Below are 21,566 nucleotides of genomic sequence, written 5' to 3'. Positions count from 1 at the left end.
CGAGAGATGGTAGAGAACGAGGGCGGGGCCGTGCATTCTCATAGATACAGCTCGCTTGCGCACCCGGGGTCAGCAAACCACCGCCCACGGCCCAATCCAGCGCCGGTTCTTGTAGGGCCCACAAGTACATGGTTGAACAAAGAAATCAAAAGAATAATATTTTTTTGACTTGTGAAAATTACATGAAATTCAAATTTTAGTGTCCATAAATGAAGTTTCATTAGAACACAGCCAAACTCATTTGTTTCCGTGTGGTCTGGGGCTGCCTTAGTGCTATAGAGCTGACTGTATGGCCTGAAAAGCCGAAATATTTACTCTCTGGCTTTTTATAGGAAAAGCGTCCCGCCCCCTGGCTTCATACCAGGCCAGGCCTGTTCTAAGCACTTTATACATCTGTTAAGTTATATCATCCTCATACCAACACTATGAAACAGATGCTGTTACCATCACCCTCATTTTGTGGGTAAGGAAACTGAGGCACAGATTGGTGAAGTGACTTGCTCAAAGAGCCATAGTACGGACTTGAACTACAGAGCCTGGCTCCAGAAGCTGCATTCCTAGCTACCACACCACACGCCCAGGCAGCAATTCCCTCGGACTGTGGTTTACAAACCGCACAAGGTGACCCGTTAACAACAGCTCAGGGCGTTTCACAGGGTGCAGCTGCGGTTCAAAAGGAAAGCAGAAAAACAACAGAAAATACCAGCGAGCATCACACGGAGGTAGTAGCCTCGGGTATTAGTTCATGAAACTTTTGTTTCAGTGATACATAACTCGTGTGCGTCTTGGGTGGGTGATGTAAAATGGAATTCTTAACCTGGGACATGGTAAAAAAAAAAAAAAAGTCTGAAAGCCAGTGCTCCAAGATATATCATTAAACGGACAAGGCACACTTCTGTGTGTAAAAACAAAGGGAAGACACGTGCTCACGTGCAGGGCGCGCACACGCACATGTACACACGCTCTGGCTGCTGAATCTACTCGGGTCTGGAGTTCAGGCAGTGAGGGATGGCTGTACACGAGCAGCGATTCTCAGCCAGGCGCAGGGCTGCGCCCGCGAGACGGCGCTATCTGGAGACATTCTGGGTGCTGGGTGCTGGCGGCGGGCGTGCAGAGGGCGAGGATGCTGTCAACCTCCAACGCACAGGCCAAGTCCCTCCAAGCCAAGGATGAGCTGGCCCCGCATTTCAGCGGCGCGACACGGGGAGACCCTGGCCTGCAGCGACTCGCGAGAGCGAGCAGGGGTGGCTCTCTCCGGGGAGGGGGCCGGGAATTCTGTGTCCCTTTCCTCTTTTTAAACTGCTTGCGTTTTTAAAGCCATGTCCATGGACCGCTTTTTGAATAACAACAAATGTCAACTTAAAAAGAAAAATGACTATAAACAGCACATCCCAGCTCTTGGGCTTCCTGAATGGGGCAGACAATGGAGTCTCCCTTGAAAATATGGTCAGGGCCCCAGCAAGGGACAATTTCAGGACCCCAGGTATTGATGACAAAATCAGTCCCTGGACTGTGAGCCCCAGGGGCAGGGCTAGAGCTGTCTTGGTCACCACTGTGTCCCCACACCTGCCCTGTATGAGGCCGGGCACTGAGCAGCAGCTGGGGAATGTGAGATGAAACATGATGGCAAAGCTCCACCCTGAGATGGTGGCCCTCAACCGACAGCCACGCACGCGAGCTCCAGAGCGGTGGGACCAAGTCTATGTTGATGCCTGTCTGTGTTCTTCAGTCAGCCCGCCACCCTTTCCTCCACCCGTCCATCTATAGACAACCCACCCACCCGCTCTTCCTCCCGCTCCCACTTGCTCACTGGGAACCTGCTAGGAGCCTGGCACTATTCCTGGCACACCTCCTGCCACCCTGTGCTGGCCTGATGTGACTGGGAGTCGGCTCCTGCACCGGCCTGCCTGTGTACACTGATCTTTCCCCTCCAAGTTTACCAACAGCTCCAGTGTCACTGCTCCTTGACTAAGAAGCACCTGCTGACAGCCCGCTCTGGGCAGCGTCTTCCCGTGAGATTGGTGGCCTTATTCCCACTTATAGATAAGGAAACTGACTCACAGAGCTCCAGGAGCAGAGCTGGGAGCCACGCCCGGCCTGTCTTTCTCCAGACCTTGTGTGCACCTGACAGTAAACTGCCATGGCTCGAATCCAGGCGCTGACACCTCCCAGTGGGGCACCTGGGGCAAGCTACTCATGCCTCAGGTGTGTCTGTAAAACGGGGAAAGTGAGAGCCTCTGCTTTGCTGTGAGGTTTGAGTGAGAGAATGCTTATAAAGTCGTGGGAATAGTACCTGGGAATAACATGAGGGACGTTATTCACACAGTCACCGCCGCAAAGCCCTCTTCCTCAGGTCTGCCATCTTCCAGCCAGTTCCAAACTGACTCAATCCTGCCGCTTCTCTCGGTCACCACTGTTGCCACCTGGCCTTTGAGCATGGCTGGCCTGCTCCTGGGGTCTATGCCAGCCACCTCGAGGTCTGCAGGCTTCCACCCTTACCTGCTAGACCATTTCTAACAGGCAGCCAGAGGGTATGCTGAAAATCAGACCATGCTATGGCCTAGCTGTAAACTCTCCTCTGGTTTTCAGGCGAGCTCACTGCAGCCACAGGGCCCCCGCTGCTGCTCTGAGCACATGTCCCTCTGCTTCCCTCCAGCCACCTCTCCATCCCTTGAAGGTTGCAGTAGAGCCCTGGCCCCAGGGCCTTGCACAGGCCGTACTGGCCTGTGAAGGCGCCTCCCTAGCCTCTCCTGACAAGCTGCTTCCTCCTCCCTCGGCCTCAGAGGCCCTTCATGCCGGCCCTCCTGGAGCAGGTCCCTCGTCGCATCTCCTCACGGGCCCTGCCCTCACTGCCAGCGCTACCAGGCTGTCCATTGCATTTCCATTGCATCTCCTCCTAGAGTGTTTCCTCTCCCTTTGACTTCTCTGTGGCACCCACGGCACAGGACTGGTACCCAGCGGGTGCTCAGTGTACCTGGCTGAGGTGCTGAGCTGCATGCTGGGGATGCAGGACGGCCCACACTCTGCCCTCTCGGAGCTCAAGCTGTAGCGGGGCCAGCGAGCAGGCGCTGAAGGAGGAGGAGGAGGAGGGTGACCGGCTTACCCCGGTAAGCCCAGGAAGGCCCAAGAACTCCTCAGGCCCGGGGGTAGCCAGGGACCTGGTCACTCTAGGAAGGACCCTGGTAAAGCGGCGGGCACAGAGCAGGTGCTCCAAAAGCATGCTGAATTGACAACATGGACAAGCGGAGCTCATCCCAGAGCTCTGACCGCGGGCCGGGCCGGGCACTCGCCGCCTCCCTGCCGCAGCCAAGGAGGGGAGGCTGAGAGGGCAGCGGCTCAGGCCTGAGCCTGCCTGACCTGTGCTTCCGCCTTCCGTGTCCTGCCCAGGCAGCCCTTCACCCCTCCTTCCCCTCCTGCCTCATTTTCCTCCCTGTCTAGAGGGCACCTCGTGCCATTGTGGTCCCACATCCCTCTGACCCGCGGCTCTGGCTGGTCCCATGCTCTATCTCATAGCAACAAGAGTTAATAATAATAGCAAGCCCGTATCGAGTGCTTACTCTGTGGTAAGTGCGTTAGCTCCCTTGTCCTCATGGGCCTATAAGGAGCTACGATGACCGTTTTCCAGGCAAGGGAGCAAGGCTCGGCAGCTCCAGGGGTGTGTTCAGGGTCAGCCCAAAGCTGCCACCTCCGTGACACCCACAGACATTTGTTGAAGGCTTGGAGGAACTGGCTGCTCAGGGCCACATGATGCGGGGCAGAGCGAGAACGGGGGCCCGTGGCCGCCTGAGGCCAGAGCCCTGCCGATTCCCGCCATCCCTTCTGGATGCTATTTACCCCTGGATCCTTTCTGAACCAGTTCAACATCCATGCTTCTAGAGTAAAAGGTAGCCTTCCTAACCTCTCATTTGCTTATGATTCACAAGAGACCAAAAAAAAAAAAAAGGTTATTTTCCTAGTATGTAAAGAGTTTCTACAAATCAACAAGAAAATGGCCAATAACCCAAACCTGAGAAAATACAAACTACTCTTAATATTTGAAATCCTGCCTAACCTGCTTCATGATAAAAGATATGCGAATTATAACAAAATAAACCACTATTTTTCATCTATCAGACTGGTCAAGTTTCGTACCTTGGCAAGGTGGTGGGAAGAGACACAGACCATATATTGCTGAGAGGTTAAACCAACTGATCCTCCACAGAGGGCAAGTTGGCAATCTGTCAAACCTACAAAACGCAGAGACCTGAGACCTAGCACTTTTTAAAGAACTTATCCTACAAAATGACACGTGCACAGTTGTTCTTTACAGCCTAGCTGGTATTAACCAAAGATCAGACGTGCCCGAGACGTCCGACGACAAGGAAGTGGCTAAGTAGAGAAGAGTACATTCACACAAGGGAACACTGCGCAGTTGTATAAAAGGAGGAAGAAGAGTCTCCAAGGTCAACCTGGCAGCGATGAAGGTAAGGTGCAAAACTGCATGCAGGGTAAGTCACTATTTGTAAAAAGGGAAGGAAAAGGAATTTATGTGTGGTTTTGCTTGTGTGTGCATAGAAAAAGAAACACAAGAAGCTGCCTTGAGGAGGGAAACCAGGGGCTGAGGTTAGGGGAGGTGGGCTTTTCACTAGAGACCTGTGCGCAGCTTTTGAAATGCGACTGTCTGAATGTATTACTAATCCAGATAGAAACAAGTGAACGTCGCGCTGTGCCTCCTGTATCCCTTCCGAGGGGTGAGCCCGGGGTTGGCCCTGCTCTCCCGCCTCCACGTCTGTCAGGACACGCTCGGGAAGCTCGCGGGGAGTGGAGGAGGATGCCAGTTCCCAGGGCAGCGCGACAGAGGCAGGCAGGACGGCCAGAGCAAGGGTGCGGAGCGGGGGCAGGGGCGAGGGGCGAGGCTCGGGCCCAGAGGACGGCGGCTGGGGGTACGTCTACCTGGGGGGCCGGGGCCGGGGAGGCCTGGCTGTCGGGGGCCTGAGGGCCGAGGCCAGCTCCTGTGGCGACGGGGGTAGTCGGGGCTGGGTCTTGGGCGGGAGGCGGGGCGCTGACTATGACCGAGGCGGGCACGGAGAGGTGGGGGCCCTCCGCGGAGAGGGGCGGCTGGCTCCTCTCCTGAAACGGGCACCCCGCAGAGGGTCAGAGGCCACCCCCTCAGCCTGCCCTCCCGAGACCCCCTGCCCGCCCTGGCGCCCCCTGGGCTCTAGAGGGGGGGGTGCTCGGGGAAGCGGGAGGAGGACGTAGAGGGGCCTGGCCCTGCCCCGGGGGGAGTGCCCTGGTGCAGGTGCCGGCGAGGCCACTTCCGGGGCAGCCCTTGCGTGCCGTGCTCCTGCCAGTCCATCTTCCAGCTCCGCCTCGCCCCCAGTCTCTCCTGCTCCGCCTGTCCACCCGTAGCTTGCTCAGTCATCGTGACCCCTCTCCAGTCTTCTGGCCATCAGTCAGGCAGGCAGGCAGGCAGTCAGTCAGTCAGTCTCTCTTCTTGTCTGTCTGGCCACCAGTCAGTCCCTCTCCATCTGTCCTTCTGTCAGCCAGCCAGCCTCTGTCCTTATCCACCTGTCCGTCGGCCCCTCTCCTGGCTGTCAGCCAGTCGCTCTTCCTCCCTGGTGGTCAGTCAGTCCATCCCTCTCACCCCTGGGCCTTCCCTCAGGGGACCCCGGTGGGTATCTGAGATGCTCTCCTCATCCCTGCAGCCCTCCCCCCCCATCCCCTGCTGCCCCCAGGTGTCCCCCCACCACCCAGTGCTGGTTACCTGGGGCAGGAACATCTGCATGGAGTCCTGAGTGAGGATGGCCGCGGCAGCGGCCGAGGGCGGCTGCCCCAGGACGATCTTCTCCGGGCTGGCCGCCAGGCCTGGGCTGGGCTGGGGGGTCGTGGCCTGCGGTGTGGCGGCGGCCTGAGGGGCTGGGGCCTGCGGGGGCTGCTGCTGCGTGGGGGGCTGCTGGAGGCCCAGCGGCAGTGGTGTGCTGGCTGAGGGGGGCGCCTGGGGCGCCGCCTGCACCGCCAGGACAGGTGCGGCCTCCCCAGCAGAGGCCGCTGGCTGGACCAGCCCGTCAGGGGCGTTGAGCATGGCCACGGCGCTGGGAGGCAGGGTAACACCCTGGAGGACGGTGGTGGCGGCGGGGCCGGTGGGGGCCGGCTGGCTCTGCGTGGGCAGGCTGCCGGCGGCCAGGGACACGGGCATCTGGAAGAGCGCCGGCTGGCCCACTTGGATGGGGGCAGCCGAGAGGATGTGGGCGGCGCTGTGCGCCCCGGAGTGGGGGGCCAGCACGGGGCCCAGGCTCAGCGGGCCCGCCAGGTTCTGGTTGGTGAGGATGGGGTTGGCGATGAGCTGTCCGCCCGCGTGGGGGGCCGCCGCCGCCAGGATCTGCCCGCCCACGTTGGCCGGCAGGGCCGAGAGCGGCTGGGGGAGCTGGACGGCCGACGCGCCGGGCAGCAGGAACTGGTTCTGGCCGGGCAGCATGTGCTGGGCGGGGATTACGATGCTGCTGCCCTGGTTCAGGAGGTGGACGCTCATGGGCTTGCTCAGGGCCCCGGGCGGCTGGGGCGGCGCCACGCCCGCCGCGCTGACCGGAGGCTGCTTGAACACGTTCGCCGGCAGGGCGGGCGCCGGGAAGCCCGACAGCACCACGTTCTGCCCGGCCTTGCTCGCCGCCATGAAAGTCAGGTTCTGGGGGGCCTTGGGCTGCTGTGGGAGGCCCCCCGCCTCGCCCTGGATGGTGAGCGTGGCGCCCGTGGGGGCGAAGGGCTTGGGCGTCAGCTGGTAGAGCTTGGGCGGCAGCACGCCGGCGGGCTTGGGCTGGATGGGCGTGGGCGTGCGGTGCAGGATCACGTTGGGCGCAGGCACCAGCGGCGACGTGCCCAGGCCTGGGGCCACCGCCAGCGGCTGCCCCGAGGGCGTCCCGCCGGCTGCGGCTGTGGCGGCCCCCGCCCCTCCGAACACAGAGTTCCCGTTGAGTGTGGTGGCCACGGCGGCTGGCAGGTTCTTCTGAATGACCAGGCCGGCCCCCTGGGGCGAGACGCCGGCCGATGCCAGGGTCACCGGCTCCGAGGGGCCGGCCGCCGAGGCCAGGTAGCCGCTGACGGGCACCTGCTTGGCCAGGAGCTGGGAGGCGGGCGGGTTGAGTGCCATGACGGGCTGGCCCACCACCTGGATGGGCGCCAGGCCGAGTGTGGCGGCCGCGGCGCCCCCGGGGCTGCCGTTGGGCAGGCCCTGGAGGCCCGGGATGGGCTGCAGGGTCACGTTGCCCAGGCCGACGGGCTGCAGGAAGGGCTGCACGCTCAGGGCCTTGCTGACCACGTCCTGGGGCGGCACCAGGGCCTGATGGGCCAGCACGGCGGGCGGCGCCTGCAGCCCCAGCAGGTCGGGGCCACCTGGGAAGAGCGTCTGCGGCCCCGCGGCCACAGCGGCCGCCCCTCCCGCGCCCGCCGGGCCTGCCCCGCCGTCCGCGGGCTGCAGGGTGGGCAACTGGAAGGGGCCCAGGTCCAGCTCGGCCTCGGCCTCGAGCGTCTGCTCCGTGATGTTGGCCTCTTGCAGGCTCTGCTGGAGGATGTCGCAGGGCTGGTCGGGGCCCCCACTGCCCCCGCCGCCCCCCGCTGAGGGTGAGCCCAGGATGTCATCTTCCAGGAAGTCGAGGTCCACGCTGGGGGCCGGCTGGCTGGGCTCCGGGTTCAGGTGGTTGCCAGAAGCTTCTTGCACATGGAGCTGGAGGCCGGATGAGGTGGGAAGGAAAGAGCTGAGGTTAGCGAGGGGCAGGGCTCAGGCCACAGCCAGAGAGACGGACACTCAGAGGCCAGGCCTGCACGGTCAGAATGCGCATTCTGTCTGCAAGGGGTAGGATCTGGGTGCAGGTCCCGGCTCCAGCAGGGTTGGCTGTGCAGCCCGGGACCTGCTCAGTCTGGCCTCAGTTTGCCCATCTTTACACATCAGGAGAGTGTAACTGAAAAGAAAACGAACAGCAATACCAGCCTGCGATCCTCACCTGCGATACCAAACCCACAGAGCTCCTCCGTTTTCCTAGCTCTGTTGACAGCACAACCTGCCCAGAACCGACCTGGCACTGCTGACGGGCAGCATCTAGCCACATAATGTGACGACTCCTAGAGTGTGCCCCAGAAAGACGAGTGTGTCCCAGCACTCACGCCGCATCACCTGATCAGATTCGGAAAGATTCTAGACTCTAAAACCCATCTGGCGCCAAAGGTTTTGGGTAAGAAAGACGGTGGTTCTATCAGAGCACAGATTTCCTGGGCAGCAGCAGGCATCGCCATGTGGGAGCCTTGCCCCGTGCTGGTTCCAGTGAGCGCAGCGTGTCCCGCTGATCCAGGCCAGGTGTGTGGGTGTGGCCATGCGACCTATGTAAAGACCTGCTACTCCATTTGTAGGAACACATTTGTACATGTGGGCACAGTTCCACAGGCAACAGCTACGCCACAGCAGGGAACACCCGCTGGCAAATGACCACACAGCGGGTCCAAGCCTGTCAATTCAAACATTCTGCGGGACCCCGGGTGGACAGCTTGTGGCTACGCTGGCACCAAACAGGTGCTTGGCAAACACCCTGTCGTTACTGCTGCCGATTTCACCACAGCCCTCGCTGTCGTTTTCGCGTTGTTGGTGACAGCTCGATGAGGGGGGCACTGTGCACACGGCCTCATCTTCGAGGCAGCCAAGCTGCTCGGCCGACGGTTCACAGCCGGCAGGAAGGGGCTCCAGCTTGGCCACTGATGGACCGCGTGCCAGGCAGGCTGCCGTGGCCCCTGAGCTCCTGGTTTCATGATTGTTCAGTGGTGACGACGCAACAAAAAAATTCCCTGTGATCACATGCGGGAGGTGCTTCGAGCCTGACCCAGCACTGTGCGTCTTGAAAAACGATGGCGGTGAGGGTCACGATTACAGAAGAGCAAGGGGGGCGGTCGTTGGCACTGGGGCTGTCAAGTCACTAACACTGATGCCACGGGCATTTGCTGGGCTCCGGGATTTAGGCACTTACGTTATTAAAGAGAAACGATCTGGATTATGTCATTAGGGTGGTGGTGAGATTTCAATGAAAATCACTGTAAAAGGCCTGGGACGTACATGGAAGTGACGACGATGGTGGGGAGAAGGGAAGAGGAGAGGCGGGAGGGGAAGGGGAGGAAGAGGGAGGGGACAGGGAGGGCAGGAGGGGGTGAGGAGGCAGCCCAAGAGGAGGAAGGGAGGGAGGGAGACTGCCCTGTGGCCCCTGGCAGCAGCAGTGGGCCCTCACGGTCGGGCACACAGGAGGTGCTTAATAAACGGCCGCTGGATTCCCCACTGCAGCCCTGCTCGTCACCCCCTACTCCTGGCTGAGCTGGGCAGGACCCCGGCCTGCCTGCACCCTGCTCCCCTGGGGTGTCCCCATGCCTCAACCCCCCAGAGCCCCACCCGCATCGGCCCCAGGGACCCCCCTTCGCCCTCCCACACAGCCGAGGTGGCTCCAGCAGCCACGGTCCCACGCCACCCCCACCCCCACCCCGGCAGTGACCGTCCCCTCCCTCCCCGCGCTCCAGGGCCACTTACCCCAGGACCCTCATAGAAGGCGCTTTGGGGCTCCCCAGGGTTATCCAGGAGGTCGTCACTGTCGAGCTGCAACAAGACCCGCCCCCAGCCAAGGCCAAAGGTCAGCCGGTCACGCAGCAGCCCAGGAGCGCAGGAGAAACCGATGGGAGAGGCCTGGGGCCTGCCAAAGGCTTTGCCCCCAGAAAAGAGGCCCCAAGGAAACTGGCTTGGCCACAAATGTCAAGGCCAGCCACCCCACCCGAGCCCTCGGCCTGGCCACGAGGCGCCCCCCGCTGGGCTCCAGGACCCCGGCTCGGCGCCCGTGCCCCGCTCAGCCTCCTGCTGGGCCCCAAGCCTCCCCAGCAGCGCGTCCCTGGGCACCTGCCACAGACGCCGCCTCCTCCCAGCCCGTCCCTTCTTGCTAAGTCATTCCTTGCTCTACGCAGCTGAAGTTCCTGGCCTGTCCCCGCCCGGGCTCTGACACCCCACGGGGTGCCTGCCTCTGGGGGGGGCAGGGACCCGCTCTGCCCGAAATGGCACCTTTAGCGCCGGGAACTGGCCTGCAGCCGCTTACCTGCCCAGCAAGGGCCTGTCGCTGGCTGAGGCTCCAGGTTTCCCTGTCCAGCTGATTCTCCCCAGAACCCGAGGCTCCTATGTCCGACAGCCGCACCTGCACTGCACCCCATACTGCCCCATCCCCCCCAGACCACACCACCACAATCCACCCAGGGCTCTGGCCTAAACCTGAGTCATCCTGGGCCGCTCTCTCGTCCCTGGTGTCACCAGCAAGTCCAAGTGACGCTATGTCCCCGGGGGACCCCAAATGAGGTGCCTCGCCCCGCCTCCACCACTAGCCCTGCCGCCCACACCACCGCCCTCCACCTGGCTGCTGCAGTCGCTGCGTGCCCGCTCATTATTTGATCTCCTCCTTTCCAGAGGTGCAGGTCCGTTCCCTCCCCTGAGTGGGGGCCAGACTTAGTGACTCGTTTCCCATGAACAGAATAAAGCAGAAGTGATGGCATGTGACCCCGGATACTGTAAGGGGGCGACACAGCCTCCTCCCTGCTCCCTCCCGTGAGTCGCCCGCTCTGGGGAACGCAGCGGCCACGTTGTGAGGATGCTCAGGCAGCCCTGCGGAGCCACCCCGTGGGGAGATGTGAGGTCCTCTGCCCGCGGCTCCTCCCCCCCCCGCCAAGCCTCAGGTGAGCACAGCCCCAGCCAACATCCTCGCTGCAACACCACGAGCGACTCAGAACAGACCTCCCAGCCAAGCCGCTCCCAGACTCCTGAGGTAAATGTTTTTTCAAGATGCTATCAATGTGTTGGGATAACTTGTTACGCAGCCAGAGCTGGCTGATGCAGCTCCTCATGGCTTGGCAGGCTCCCATTCTTCCCCACTTTATTCCATTCTCAGGGGTGCGTGCTGGATTCTCCTGCTTAAGAACCCATCTGAGTTTCCTGTCATGCTCAGAATAAAAGCTCAGCTCCTCTTCCGCGGCCTTCCAGGCCTGACATGGCCTGGCGACTACTGTCCGCTCCAGTCTCACCTCCTACTAGTCCCGCCCTTGGGTCTGACCCCACCGGCCATCATTCTGTTCCTCTGTACCTGCTCCTTCCCCGCCAGCAGCACTGTGGCCACTCCCTCCGACCACGTGGCTCTCCCCTTCAACCTCACTGCCTCGGAGCGAGGCCCCTGACCACACCAGCTGAGGGATCCCCTGCCCCCATTTGTTTTCTTCAGAAAACTTGTTTTGTTGTGCAAGTGAACTGCTTCTCACTATATCCTACGTGGCACTTTTGGCCATCACCTTCCTTAGTTACTGGTATCATGTACGTGGCATGCGGACAAGGATTTCCATCCGTTCTGATCACTGCCATCACCCTGGTGCCTGGCCCAGAGACGGCGTGGGGCGATGTCACAGCACAGCGGGTGTGTCTCCCTGTCTCTCCAGCTGCCCGCTCTACCACCCCCTGCCTGGGGGATGTCTCTCCCTGCCCCAGCTCTTACCTTCTCGGATCCATGCAGGAAATCGTTGAGGGCCTGGGGGTCACTGAAAGAGAGAAGGGGAAGAGACCCTCAGGAGGTGAGGCATGGGGGTGGGCGGGGGCAGTGGGACCGAGGGCGGCGGGCGGGGGCCTGATACTCACCAGATCACGTCTAGTAAGCATCTCCCGTCCTCATCATCCATCGCCACTGGATGGGGGCCGGGAAGAGGGCGAGGGAGACAAGGTTAGGTTTTGGGAGCTCGGGGGCCCCTCCCATCCAGGACCACTGCCCAGAGCCGGGATCCCCAGGGGTCCGAGTTTCTGCTCCTCTGAGCCTGTGGGCAGTGGAGGGGGTGGCAGGGAGCACCGCCCAGGTACCCTCCCCTCCAGAATCTCCTGACCAGGGACCGGGTCCTTTCCCCAGCCCCACCTCTCTTTCCCCAGCACCTGATGAAGAGAAAGCTCTCCACCAAGGCTGAGAGTCCCGGTCTCAGGAGGACCTGGGCCAAGTGCCTCACACAAGTGTAACTGGCCAATCCTCACGGCATCCCCAGAGGCGAGCCTGTCAACCCCACTGAACAGACGAGGGACCGGAGGCACAGAGACAGCTGTCATCTGTCTCCCAGCCAGCAGGTGGCAAAGCCGGAGCTTGAACTTAGGCAGGCTGGCTCCTGAGCCCTGGTGGTCAGGCTGCAAGGAACTGTATTAACTATCTACGCTGCGTAACAAATCCTTCACCACCATGTGGTTCTCTCTGAACCGAATCTGGCCCAACATGACCGCCCACCCGTGAATGAACGGGTGAAGGAATGAGTGAGTGTGTACGTGGAGGCAGAGCCTGAAGGCTCAAGGCTTTAGGCTCCTCTTGAAGACGTATGTAGTGTGGTTCTCGAGAACCAAGGCAGGAAAGCGGGAGCAGGACCTGTGAGGACAGGCCCTGGGCCAGAGGAGCCCCGGAGGGAAGCTGACCCTTGCTGTGACAGTGACGAGGCTGAGAACGGCCGACGGCTGTGGAGTGCTTGCCAGCCACCGTCCTAAACCCATCACAGAGCACTTCACAAACGTCAGCCCCATTTACACATAAGGAACTGACGTTCTCTTTACTTACCCATCTGCCCTCCGCCCCGCCCCATCTATCCTTTCATCCTTTGAACCAACCATTTGCTAACCAATCATCCCAACAAGTACCCCTCATCTACCTTCCCCCTCCATCCATCCACACGACCATCTATCCATCCCTCCATCCTTCCAAACTGCCGAACTCCCCCAACCTCCCCCACACCCCTCCATCCCCCTCACGCCCTCAGGCAGCCTCCCCTGCTGATAACGCTACAGAACAGGAGAAAGATGGACGGTCCTTGAATGGAGAGCATTTTCAGCCCATGGCCATGGGCTTCTTAACCTTTCATCGAGGGGGGGCGCATTGGACCGCAATGAGGATGTGGTGACTGGTATGGATTCCCCCCAGAAAAAAGCACACACCCAAAAACTCTCAAGGCGCCTCGGGGGGCTCAACAGGACCCTCTGAACTCCCTCAACAGTGACCTCCTAAGCACCACTCCATTCCCACGATCCTCAACAAATGGAAAAAGGAATCTCGGGCAGGGGCTGCCATAGCTGGGTGAGGATCTTCTCTGAACAGTGCCTTAGAGAATCGGATGAACATTCAAGACCCTCTTGCCAGAACCCTGCACGTGGGCAAAAATTTTTACCCAGGGTTCCTGCAAGCCGCCCCCCACTCCTCATGGGCCCTGGGCTAAGGCCTGGACCTAGAAGAGGACACACCGCACAGACAGCAACGCCCCGCAGGGCCCCCACCCACCGCCCGTCCCATCAGAGCCGAGGCGACCCCTCAGCTCCGGCTCACCGCAGGTGGTGCCGCGGCGCCTGCCTGCTCCCGCCCAGCCCTGCTCCCTGCCCCCACGCCGCCAGGTCTGCGGCCTACAAGGCCCGCCTTCCCAACCTCCCCGCGACAACAGGATCTTGGAAAGGGGGAGAGACAAAAGAGGTGGGGAGCCAGCACGAAGGCAGGCGGCCGAGAGGGAGAGCCCACGGCAGCCTGCGTCAGGCTGTGCCGAGCGGGCCAGGGTGGGCCCAGGGTGATGACGGGCCCTTCCCTGTTACCTGCGCTACAAACGAATCATGAAGGGAAGGGGGCGGCGTCCACTCCAGGTCTACGCGGGGCCCCCAGCTGGGGACTTGGCCAGGGTCCTTTCAGGGGCCAGCTGTGGAGAGAGGAGAGAGGCTGTGAGGGGAGAGTCAGGGAGAAAGAGAAGGATGGAGCCAGAGAGGGGGGCGGGCTGTGGAGGGGGAGGAAGGGCAGAGAGACGACATGGATGCCCGACACACGGACGATGCCAGGCCCTACTTTAGGGACACCTTCCACTGCGATCACCGGTGACGACGGGTCTGCTGGGCTCTGCTAGGTCCTTACACGCACTAAGCCGTCCCGCCTTCTCGGAGTCCCTGTGAGGGACTCGCTCTTCTGTAGATGAGTAAACTGAGGCCCAGGGAGGCTAGCACGAGGCCCGAGGCCCACAGTGTGGAAGAGGCCGACTGGGCGCAAACGCCAGCTGTCCCGCCCTTGACCTCCACCCAGGGACTGTCCCCTGGTCATGGCTTTTGGGCTTATGTTTTGTTTTAAATCTGAAGTAAATATGGTAAAACTGTCAAGACAAGACAGAGCTGGGTGACGGGCTTGCACGTCTCCATTATCGGTTTATGAGCGCCTGAAATCGTTCAGATTTGAAAATGCGACAGAGCAGCATGGAAGAGGAAGGCAGAATGGGAGCTCCCATGGCTTCCCCTCTGGTCCCAGGCCCCGGAGAGATCTGGAAAGACCCGAAAACAGCTGAAGAGGAGCCTGGCGGGCGGAGGCCCTTCCCATGTGGGCTCCAGGTGCACGGTCCTGGCTGGAGACGTCCACAGCCCGCCAACCCCGGTGGCTTCCTGTTTCCGCTTCCCCTCCTGGCGCTGGTTCCGGGCATGGCCCAGACTCTGCAGCCTTTCTACCAGCAGAACTGGAGGGGGGCAGGGGTTCTCCAAATGGGGTCCACGGGTGAGTTTCAGGGCTCAGGTGGGAGGGCCAGAGTTCTCTGAGAATTTTTGTGTATTTTTCTTTCAGTGGTAGCACTAAAGAAATGAATGGGGAACTTTCTGGGAAGAGGGAAAGGTTCCACAGTGTGACTGGGGTGTGGGTTACTGAGTGTTCAAAATTCAGCAGCTAAGATGTATGCACTTCAATGCACGTAAGTTTTATTTTTAAGACTGTAAAATAACTGAGTGGCAGTGGGTGCAGGCGGAGCTGAAACAAGAATGGCAGCAGGCAGGTAACCGGTAAAGCTGGCAGATGGGTGCCTTGGTGTCCTCATCTGTAAAACGGGCCTGATCCAATCCCCATTTCACACATGGAGGCCAAGAGGCGCCTAGAGCGGGGCGTGACCTGGGGTTTGTGCACAGCAGGTGTTGGGGTCCAATACTGGCACGGGTACACCTGCTGGCCTTGAGATCGCCCTCAGGCTCCCACCCCGCTCCTGCCCCCGTCTCAGCTCTGCGAAGCCTTACAGTGCTTCTCAGAACCTACCCTGGCTCTAGGAGGTCAGACACTGGGAGAGGGGCAGGGTTGGGGTATTTTCACACCTCTCCCCGCCCCCGACTGGCACAGCCAAGGGACGAAGTCGCCGTGCACCTGCCGCCCAGGTGCTCACGGCAGGGTCATGTGCCCCGTGCTAGCAGACAAAAACGCTCTGCTGGAAGGTGGTGTCCTGGGCAGAGGGGCCGGGCGTATCCGCAGCACCCGCTCAGGGCGGGCACGCCGTAGGAACACAGTAAACATCTGCTGAGAGAGTGAATGAATTCGCAGAGGAAGCTCAACAAATCCACTCATTCATACAAGGGTGAAAAGCCCAGTGCAAAGGGCATTTATTAAGCACTGACTATATGCCTGGCACGGGGGAGAGCTGAAGGTACCATACTGAGCAAAACCAGACTCAGCCTTTGATCCGTGGGTGCACGCCCAGTGGTTTTTCTTTTTCCTTTTCTTTTGAAAGAAGCTTCAGATTACATAAATGTTACATTGGAAATACAGGGGATTCCCACATACCTCACCCAGTGGTTCAAAACCAGGACTGCCTTTGCAGGTCCCTGCCCCTACACCTACACACACTCAAAAGCTATTGAAAAAGTGATGAGGGGAGTATAATAAGTGCATGAAGAGTTGTCTAGCCAAAACTGCTGCTAGCACCCCAGTGGCGAGCCCTGGTGGGAAGAGTACTCTGCACAAACTGTTCACTGCCCCGCAACAATGGGCCTGTGTTCACGGAAAGATTATACTTCCAGCCCTACTGACATCTGGGGCTGCCATGTGACTTGCTTTTGCCAATGAGATAGGAGTAGAAGTAGTGTGCCCACTCTGCGCAGACGCTTAAAGAGCCATCAGCTGGTCCCACCTGAGTCCCAGAATGGAGCAGACACCTGGACAGAGCCACAGGCAACCCACGATGGGCATGCACATGCAGGAAATACACACAGCTGCTACTGGAAGTCACTGTGATTTGGTGGGGGGGGGCACGGGTCACTTGTTACTGTAGCATACCTTAGCTGAAGCTGACTGATGCACCTTGAAGAGCCAGCTTTTCCAGAGTGCGTCTTTGGTACTGGGCCTTGTGCTAACTCCATACCCATTGATTCCTCATAATCCCCAGGGAGGCAGGCAGAATTATGACTCACATTTTATAGCTCAGGAAAGAGAAGCTCAGAGGGACAGGACACTTGCCCCAAATCACACGGTGGGTCCAGAATTTGAACCCAGACCTTGTGATTCTGAAGAACCTCACTCTTAACCACCATGCTATAAAAAGCAGGAAAAGCAGGGCCTGAAAACCACAGCCAGCCCAAGAGAACAGCAATGACGCAACAATGACAAAGTGTCCTTCCAGAAAATTCTGTGAATTCCTCCGGCACTTGTAATGCAATAGGAGTTCTGCGCTGTCATCAAGAGTTGTGCAGAAGCCAGACTGCCTAGCAGGATACAGAATTAAAAGTCCTCACTAAGCTCCAGAACCTGGCTAATTTTAATTTTCTTTTTAAAAAGTTTTTATTGTGGTAACGTACATACAACACAAAATTTCCCACTTTAACCACTTTCAAGCATGCAATTCACATGCTATTAATTACGTTCACAAAGCTATGCCACCATCACCACCATCCATTACCAAATGGCTAATTTTAACTTACTAAGACATTTTTAAGGAATCCTTCGGTGACTTGCAAGTAATGAGAATGAAAGTGTACAGAACTGTATCACTTGCTGATAAGAAGAGAAGAAGATGTGGCAAAGCCCATCTGCTGCCTTTCAGAACACCAAATTCCCAGCCCTCCTCCCTCCTCGCTAAGGAAGCCTGATGCTGTGCAGGGGAACACTTGCCAACTCCAAGACGTAAACAAAGACTATTATTCTAAGTCAGTCTTTTTCAAACTATGGGTCGTTCCTTGGAGGGTTACAGAATAAATCATCAGGTTGTGACCAGCATTTAAAACAAAAATAGTATGGAATACAATGGAATGGAATAGAATAAAAAATGGTCAAGTGCACCTCACACTATCAGGGTAAATAATAGTTTGTGAAGCTGGTTTTGCTTATGTGAGTCTGTGTGTGGATGGGTAACATGTTTCTTACTCTGAGTTCTGGACAAAAAAAGCTTTACCATCACTAGACTAGGCCAGTGGCACTCCTATCATCTTTATCAGACACTTGCTTCCCCAGCCTTCTTTGCAGCCACGGTAGCCACGGTTCTGCAAATGGTAAGAACCCAAGTGTACAGACTTGTGTTTTGCTCATTGAGACTTTAGGGGAAGATTGTGGGAGGCTCTGGGAAAGTTTTTCTTCCAGAATACAAAGACGGAGCTTCTATAGGGAGAAAGGCTTTTGTTCCCTGCTTCCAGTTGTGAAAACAGTTGAGATGACTGGAGCTGTGGCAGCCATTTTGCAACTGAGAGCCATTAAACCTAAGGCTGACAAGCTCAGCAGCAGAGGACGGCTGCTGGGAGAGAAAAAGACTGGGTTTTTAATGATTCCTCATGGGCTGCCTGCCTCCAGACTTCTTAAGTAATCAATACCTATCCTTACGGTTTAAGCCACTGCAAGGTTTTCCATTATTTGCAGCTAAATACATCCTGAGAAAAAATAATTTGCATTTTTAAAATATCCTGCAATCCACTGTAAGGTCTCTGACAGCCTACACAATCGAGGACTGTACTTGGTGAGCCACTTTTTGAGAAGGGAGGCCCAGCAAAATGGGAGAAGGATGACAGAAAGGGGATCTGAAACAAAGGCCACTACGAGTGACTGCAAAAGTGGTCAGCAATTCTTCTTCCTAGCCCCACACCCTGCAGCTCCAGCCTTGCACCTGAGCTGGCCTACTGACTTGCTCTGCCGATCGGCAGGGTGGAAGTGGCGGCATGCCTTTCTGAGCCTCCGCCTCGAGGGACCTGGCACGCTTCCACTCTTTCCCAGTGGCCACATGAGGCAGCCCGGGCTAGCCTGCTGGAGGATAAGACACGCATGTCCGTCCCCACCCTTGCCCAAGCCCACAGCCAGCCAAGCCGTAGAAGGAGAGCTGCCTGGCTGGCCAATAGCTGGCCACAGACACCCAGTGAAGACCGGAAGTGCTCAGCTGAGCCCAGGCCAGCCAAGAGATCATTACTAACAATATATGGTTTGTTTCAAGCCACAGAGGCAGGAAGCAGGAAGCATTTTCCAAAGATGGCCACAACAAACTCTCCCCTCCCATGTGTTCCCACAGTGTTGTCTTGCTACTCCCCAGGAGTCGAGGTGAGGATGCAGCTCCTTCAACCACAGAGTGCAAAGGAGCGACGCTCCGAGACTGCTGAGGCCAGTCACGGAAGGCAAGTCGTGCCTGCCTCATCCACTGGAACGTTTACCTCTGAAGGCCTAAGTCGCCCTACCGGAAGGCTGACCACCCTGAGACCTGCCGCATGACGAGGAAGCCTAAGCGCCCACGTGGAAAGACCAGGAGTGGGTGCACGATTGGCAGTTCTATCTGTACGTCATCCCAGCCCAGAGCCAAATGCGTGAGCGAACCAGTTTCAGTCCCCAGCTAGTCACCCCCAACCTTTGAGTCTCCCCAGCTAAGGCCCCAGACACTGTGGAGCAGAGACCTGTTGCACCATCCCTACTGTGTGACGTCAAATTCCTGATCCAGAACAATGGCTGCTTTAAGCCAACCACGTTCTGGGGTAATTTGTTACACAGCAGTAGTAACCGGGAAAGCCTCTAAATTTGGGGGCTGTATGTTACATAGCCGCAGCTAACTGATACAGCCATGTCCAGTTCACTCTCCAGACTAAGGGCCAGCCTGGCCCCACATCCAAGTCTTATCCCTTCTATCTTCCAAAACTCTTCCATTTAACTCCTCCTCCCCATCATCCCTATGTCTGCCCAAATCTAGGCCCCATCATGTCTCTCTTTATCCACGCCCCCATCCATCCATCCATCCCTCCTGTGTTAACATTCTGCTGGCTCACAACTGGTTGCATCAGTTAAGATACTGCAACACCTACAGGCTGTCCCTAGCCCCTACTATCGCAAGGTGTTCCTCCAGACCTCCTGGGATACTCCCACAACCCAACAGCCAAGGGGCAAAAGCTGGCACAGCGGGGAGCCCCCAGACCATCCTCCCGGGGCATGCCGGTCACAACCTGCCTGGGGCTTAGGCTATACTGCTGGGAGCATAGTTTGAATATCGCCCACCCACAAGCATCACTGGCACCTCCTACATTCCCACTCTATGCTGGGTGCTGTGATATGTCGGTGGGCAGAAACGGACAGTGACCCTCATGGAGCTCCAATCCACCGGTACAAACACCAATCACACTCCTGGCAAAAGACCACAGAAACAGCCCCTGCTGCGGGCCCAGTCCCTGCCTTTGCTGCTCCTCCTCCACACCCACCTGCTTCCTCACTGGCCTCCAGCCTGACCTGCCCGGGCGCAGCACCGAGCCTGCTGGGGAACCTTCCAAGCTCCCCGGATGCCGTTGCACCTGCCCTCAGCTGCCACCACCTCCCACGTCTTATCCTCCTCATCGTAGCTACTGTTTGCTGAATGCCAAGTGCAAGCCCTAGGAGGCAGATGCCATCACCCACGTGTCCATTTCACGGTGGGGAAAAAGAGGCAGGCAGAGCAGGGAAAGAACCCGCCAAAGGCCACGCGGTTGGCAGAAGGGCAGAGCCCGCATCTGAATGCAGGCCGGAGGCTGCCGTGCCCGTGTTTGTACACCAGCACGCGACGGTGCCTGCCAGGCTGTCCCCGCTCACCACACCCCAGCCGGGGTCCACCTCCGGCCCTGCCCCCCCTCAGGAACGCACCCCGATCCTCCTCCTCCTGCGCTGTGGTGGGACGCAGCAGGCAGGTCCGTTCACTTTCCACACGCCTCCGCGGACGGGCGGCCTCCACACGCAGGCCCGGAAGCGGCTCTGCGCCGGCGAGTTCCCAGGCACCTGTGGTGCGCCAAATGGCGGCGCTCGAAAGACATGCCGGCCGCCCAGCCCTGCGCGTGTGCCTCTGGAGAAAGGGTCTCTGCAGATGTGAGGAACTTCAGGATCTCGAGGTGAGCTCATCCTGGACTGCCCAGAGGGGCCCTGAATCCACGAACAAGTGTCCTTTTAACAGAGGAGAAGGCAGTGGGGAGATGGAGGCAGAGGTTCCGCGACGATGGCACGGCCCAGGCTCACCTGGGGCCCCTGAGGCTGCAAGAGGCCGGGCAGGGTTCTCCCCGAGAGCCTCCTGCAGGCGCACGGCCGTGCCACGACCTCGAGATCTCCAGAACTGTGAGGGAGTAAGTTCCCGCTGTTGTGAGCTACCAGATTTGTGATAAATTGTTACAGAAGTCACAAGAAACTAACAGAGCATCTGAGTTAATACGGCAGAAGCAGACTGTACACGGGGTGCCTAGCACACATACAGGCCACCCCGTACAGCTGCACACATTGTCTGCTGCACAAGAGAGCCTGCTCAAGGAGTAGGTGCCTCAAATCCAACACGATTCTGTTTATGCCTGTGAGCCCCAGAAGGGCAGCATCTGCGGCGAGAAAGGACTTGCTGTCCCTAATTCAGACCAAGGCGACTTCGAGGGGCTGCGCCCTCCGCGAGGACACATCTTTTTCAAGTCTGCATCAAGGCTCGAAGGGCTGGCCAGGGCCCTGCATTCGCCGCCACTGGCCTGATGTGTCCATTTCAAAGCCAGAAAAGGAAAGCAGGGGTGAAAAGATGGATTCCTCACCTACCCTCACCCCCTTTGGGAAAGGGAGAAAAGAGCAATTTGTAGAGCAACTAAAACCGACACATTCTTTAATTTTGATATCTTCAGGGTTCTAAAATCCCTGAATTTGTTTAGCAACATAAAAAGGCACCCTATAAAATTTAAACTGCTCATAAACGACTGGTGTTGAGCTCCTAAAAGCCTCCTTTGTACAGGCAGTTACACACTAGAAAGGGTTCCTGCCTTTTTTCCTTTTCCCTTTCTGCCATTCGCCACTGTTCTAAATGCAGCTATACAGCTGCTGCTTGCCAAGGAAAGCAGGAGTCTTGAAAGGCTTTGGATTTTCTTTTAATGCGATTTTTTAAGCAACAGGGAAAACCCTGAGAAAGAAGAAGCAAGACTGGGAGTGAAGGGGATACGAAAGGAACGGCGACGCTGCCGGACACGGCCTCCCATGCAGCGGGCACGGGGGAGCCTGGAGGTCAGGAAAACCGGGAGCTAAGAGTCGCCAAGGAGAAACCCCAGCCCAGGGGACAGCCCGCGCCGGCTTCCAGAGCACTCCAGCCGGCAGCAGAAGCACCTGGAGGGCTTTTTAAATGCAGACTGTTTCAGGATCATCAGAGCTGGGAAGGGGCCCAAGAGCCTGCAGTTCTAACAAGTTCCCAGGTGACGCTGAAGCTGTGGGGGCGGGAAACGCGGGGAGAACTGCTGCCTCGTTTTCCTTGTGGGGCTCTCGTTCCTCACCCAAACACAAGCCACCAGTTCCTGGCCGCTCTCCAGGCCCCTGGAA

The 21,566-nt window shown here is 58.4% G+C and overlaps 1 protein-coding gene and 1 long non-coding RNA gene across 2 annotated transcripts in view; one reads left to right on the top strand and one right to left on the bottom strand.

Annotated features, from left to right (window-relative positions):
* The window catches only part of BICRA (BRD4 interacting chromatin remodeling complex associated protein), an 86,182-nt gene that overhangs the window by 15,795 nt on the left and 48,821 nt on the right, over window positions 1-21,566 (bottom strand). The window contains 6 exon segments of the mRNA XM_058280498.2: window positions 4,933-5,109; window positions 5,744-7,696; window positions 9,533-9,598; window positions 11,520-11,562; window positions 11,660-11,705; window positions 13,622-13,722. Of these exon segments, the coding sequence (XP_058136481.1) occupies window positions 4,933-5,109; window positions 5,744-7,696; window positions 9,533-9,598; window positions 11,520-11,562; window positions 11,660-11,700 (2,280 nt within the window). The 5' untranslated portion in view covers window positions 11,701-11,705; window positions 13,622-13,722.
* Window positions 4,348-9,016, top strand: LOC139436884 (uncharacterized). Its single transcript, XR_011646386.1, has 2 exons — window positions 4,348-4,463; window positions 7,922-9,016. It is a non-coding gene; the product is annotated as an uncharacterized lncRNA (long non-coding RNA).

The sequence above is a fragment of the Dasypus novemcinctus genome, chromosome 18 (genome assembly GCF_030445035.2).
Source record: "Dasypus novemcinctus isolate mDasNov1 chromosome 18, mDasNov1.1.hap2, whole genome shotgun sequence".
Lineage (NCBI taxonomy): Eukaryota > Metazoa > Chordata > Mammalia > Cingulata > Dasypodidae > Dasypus > Dasypus novemcinctus.
This window is presented reverse-complemented; position numbering and strand designations above follow the sequence as displayed.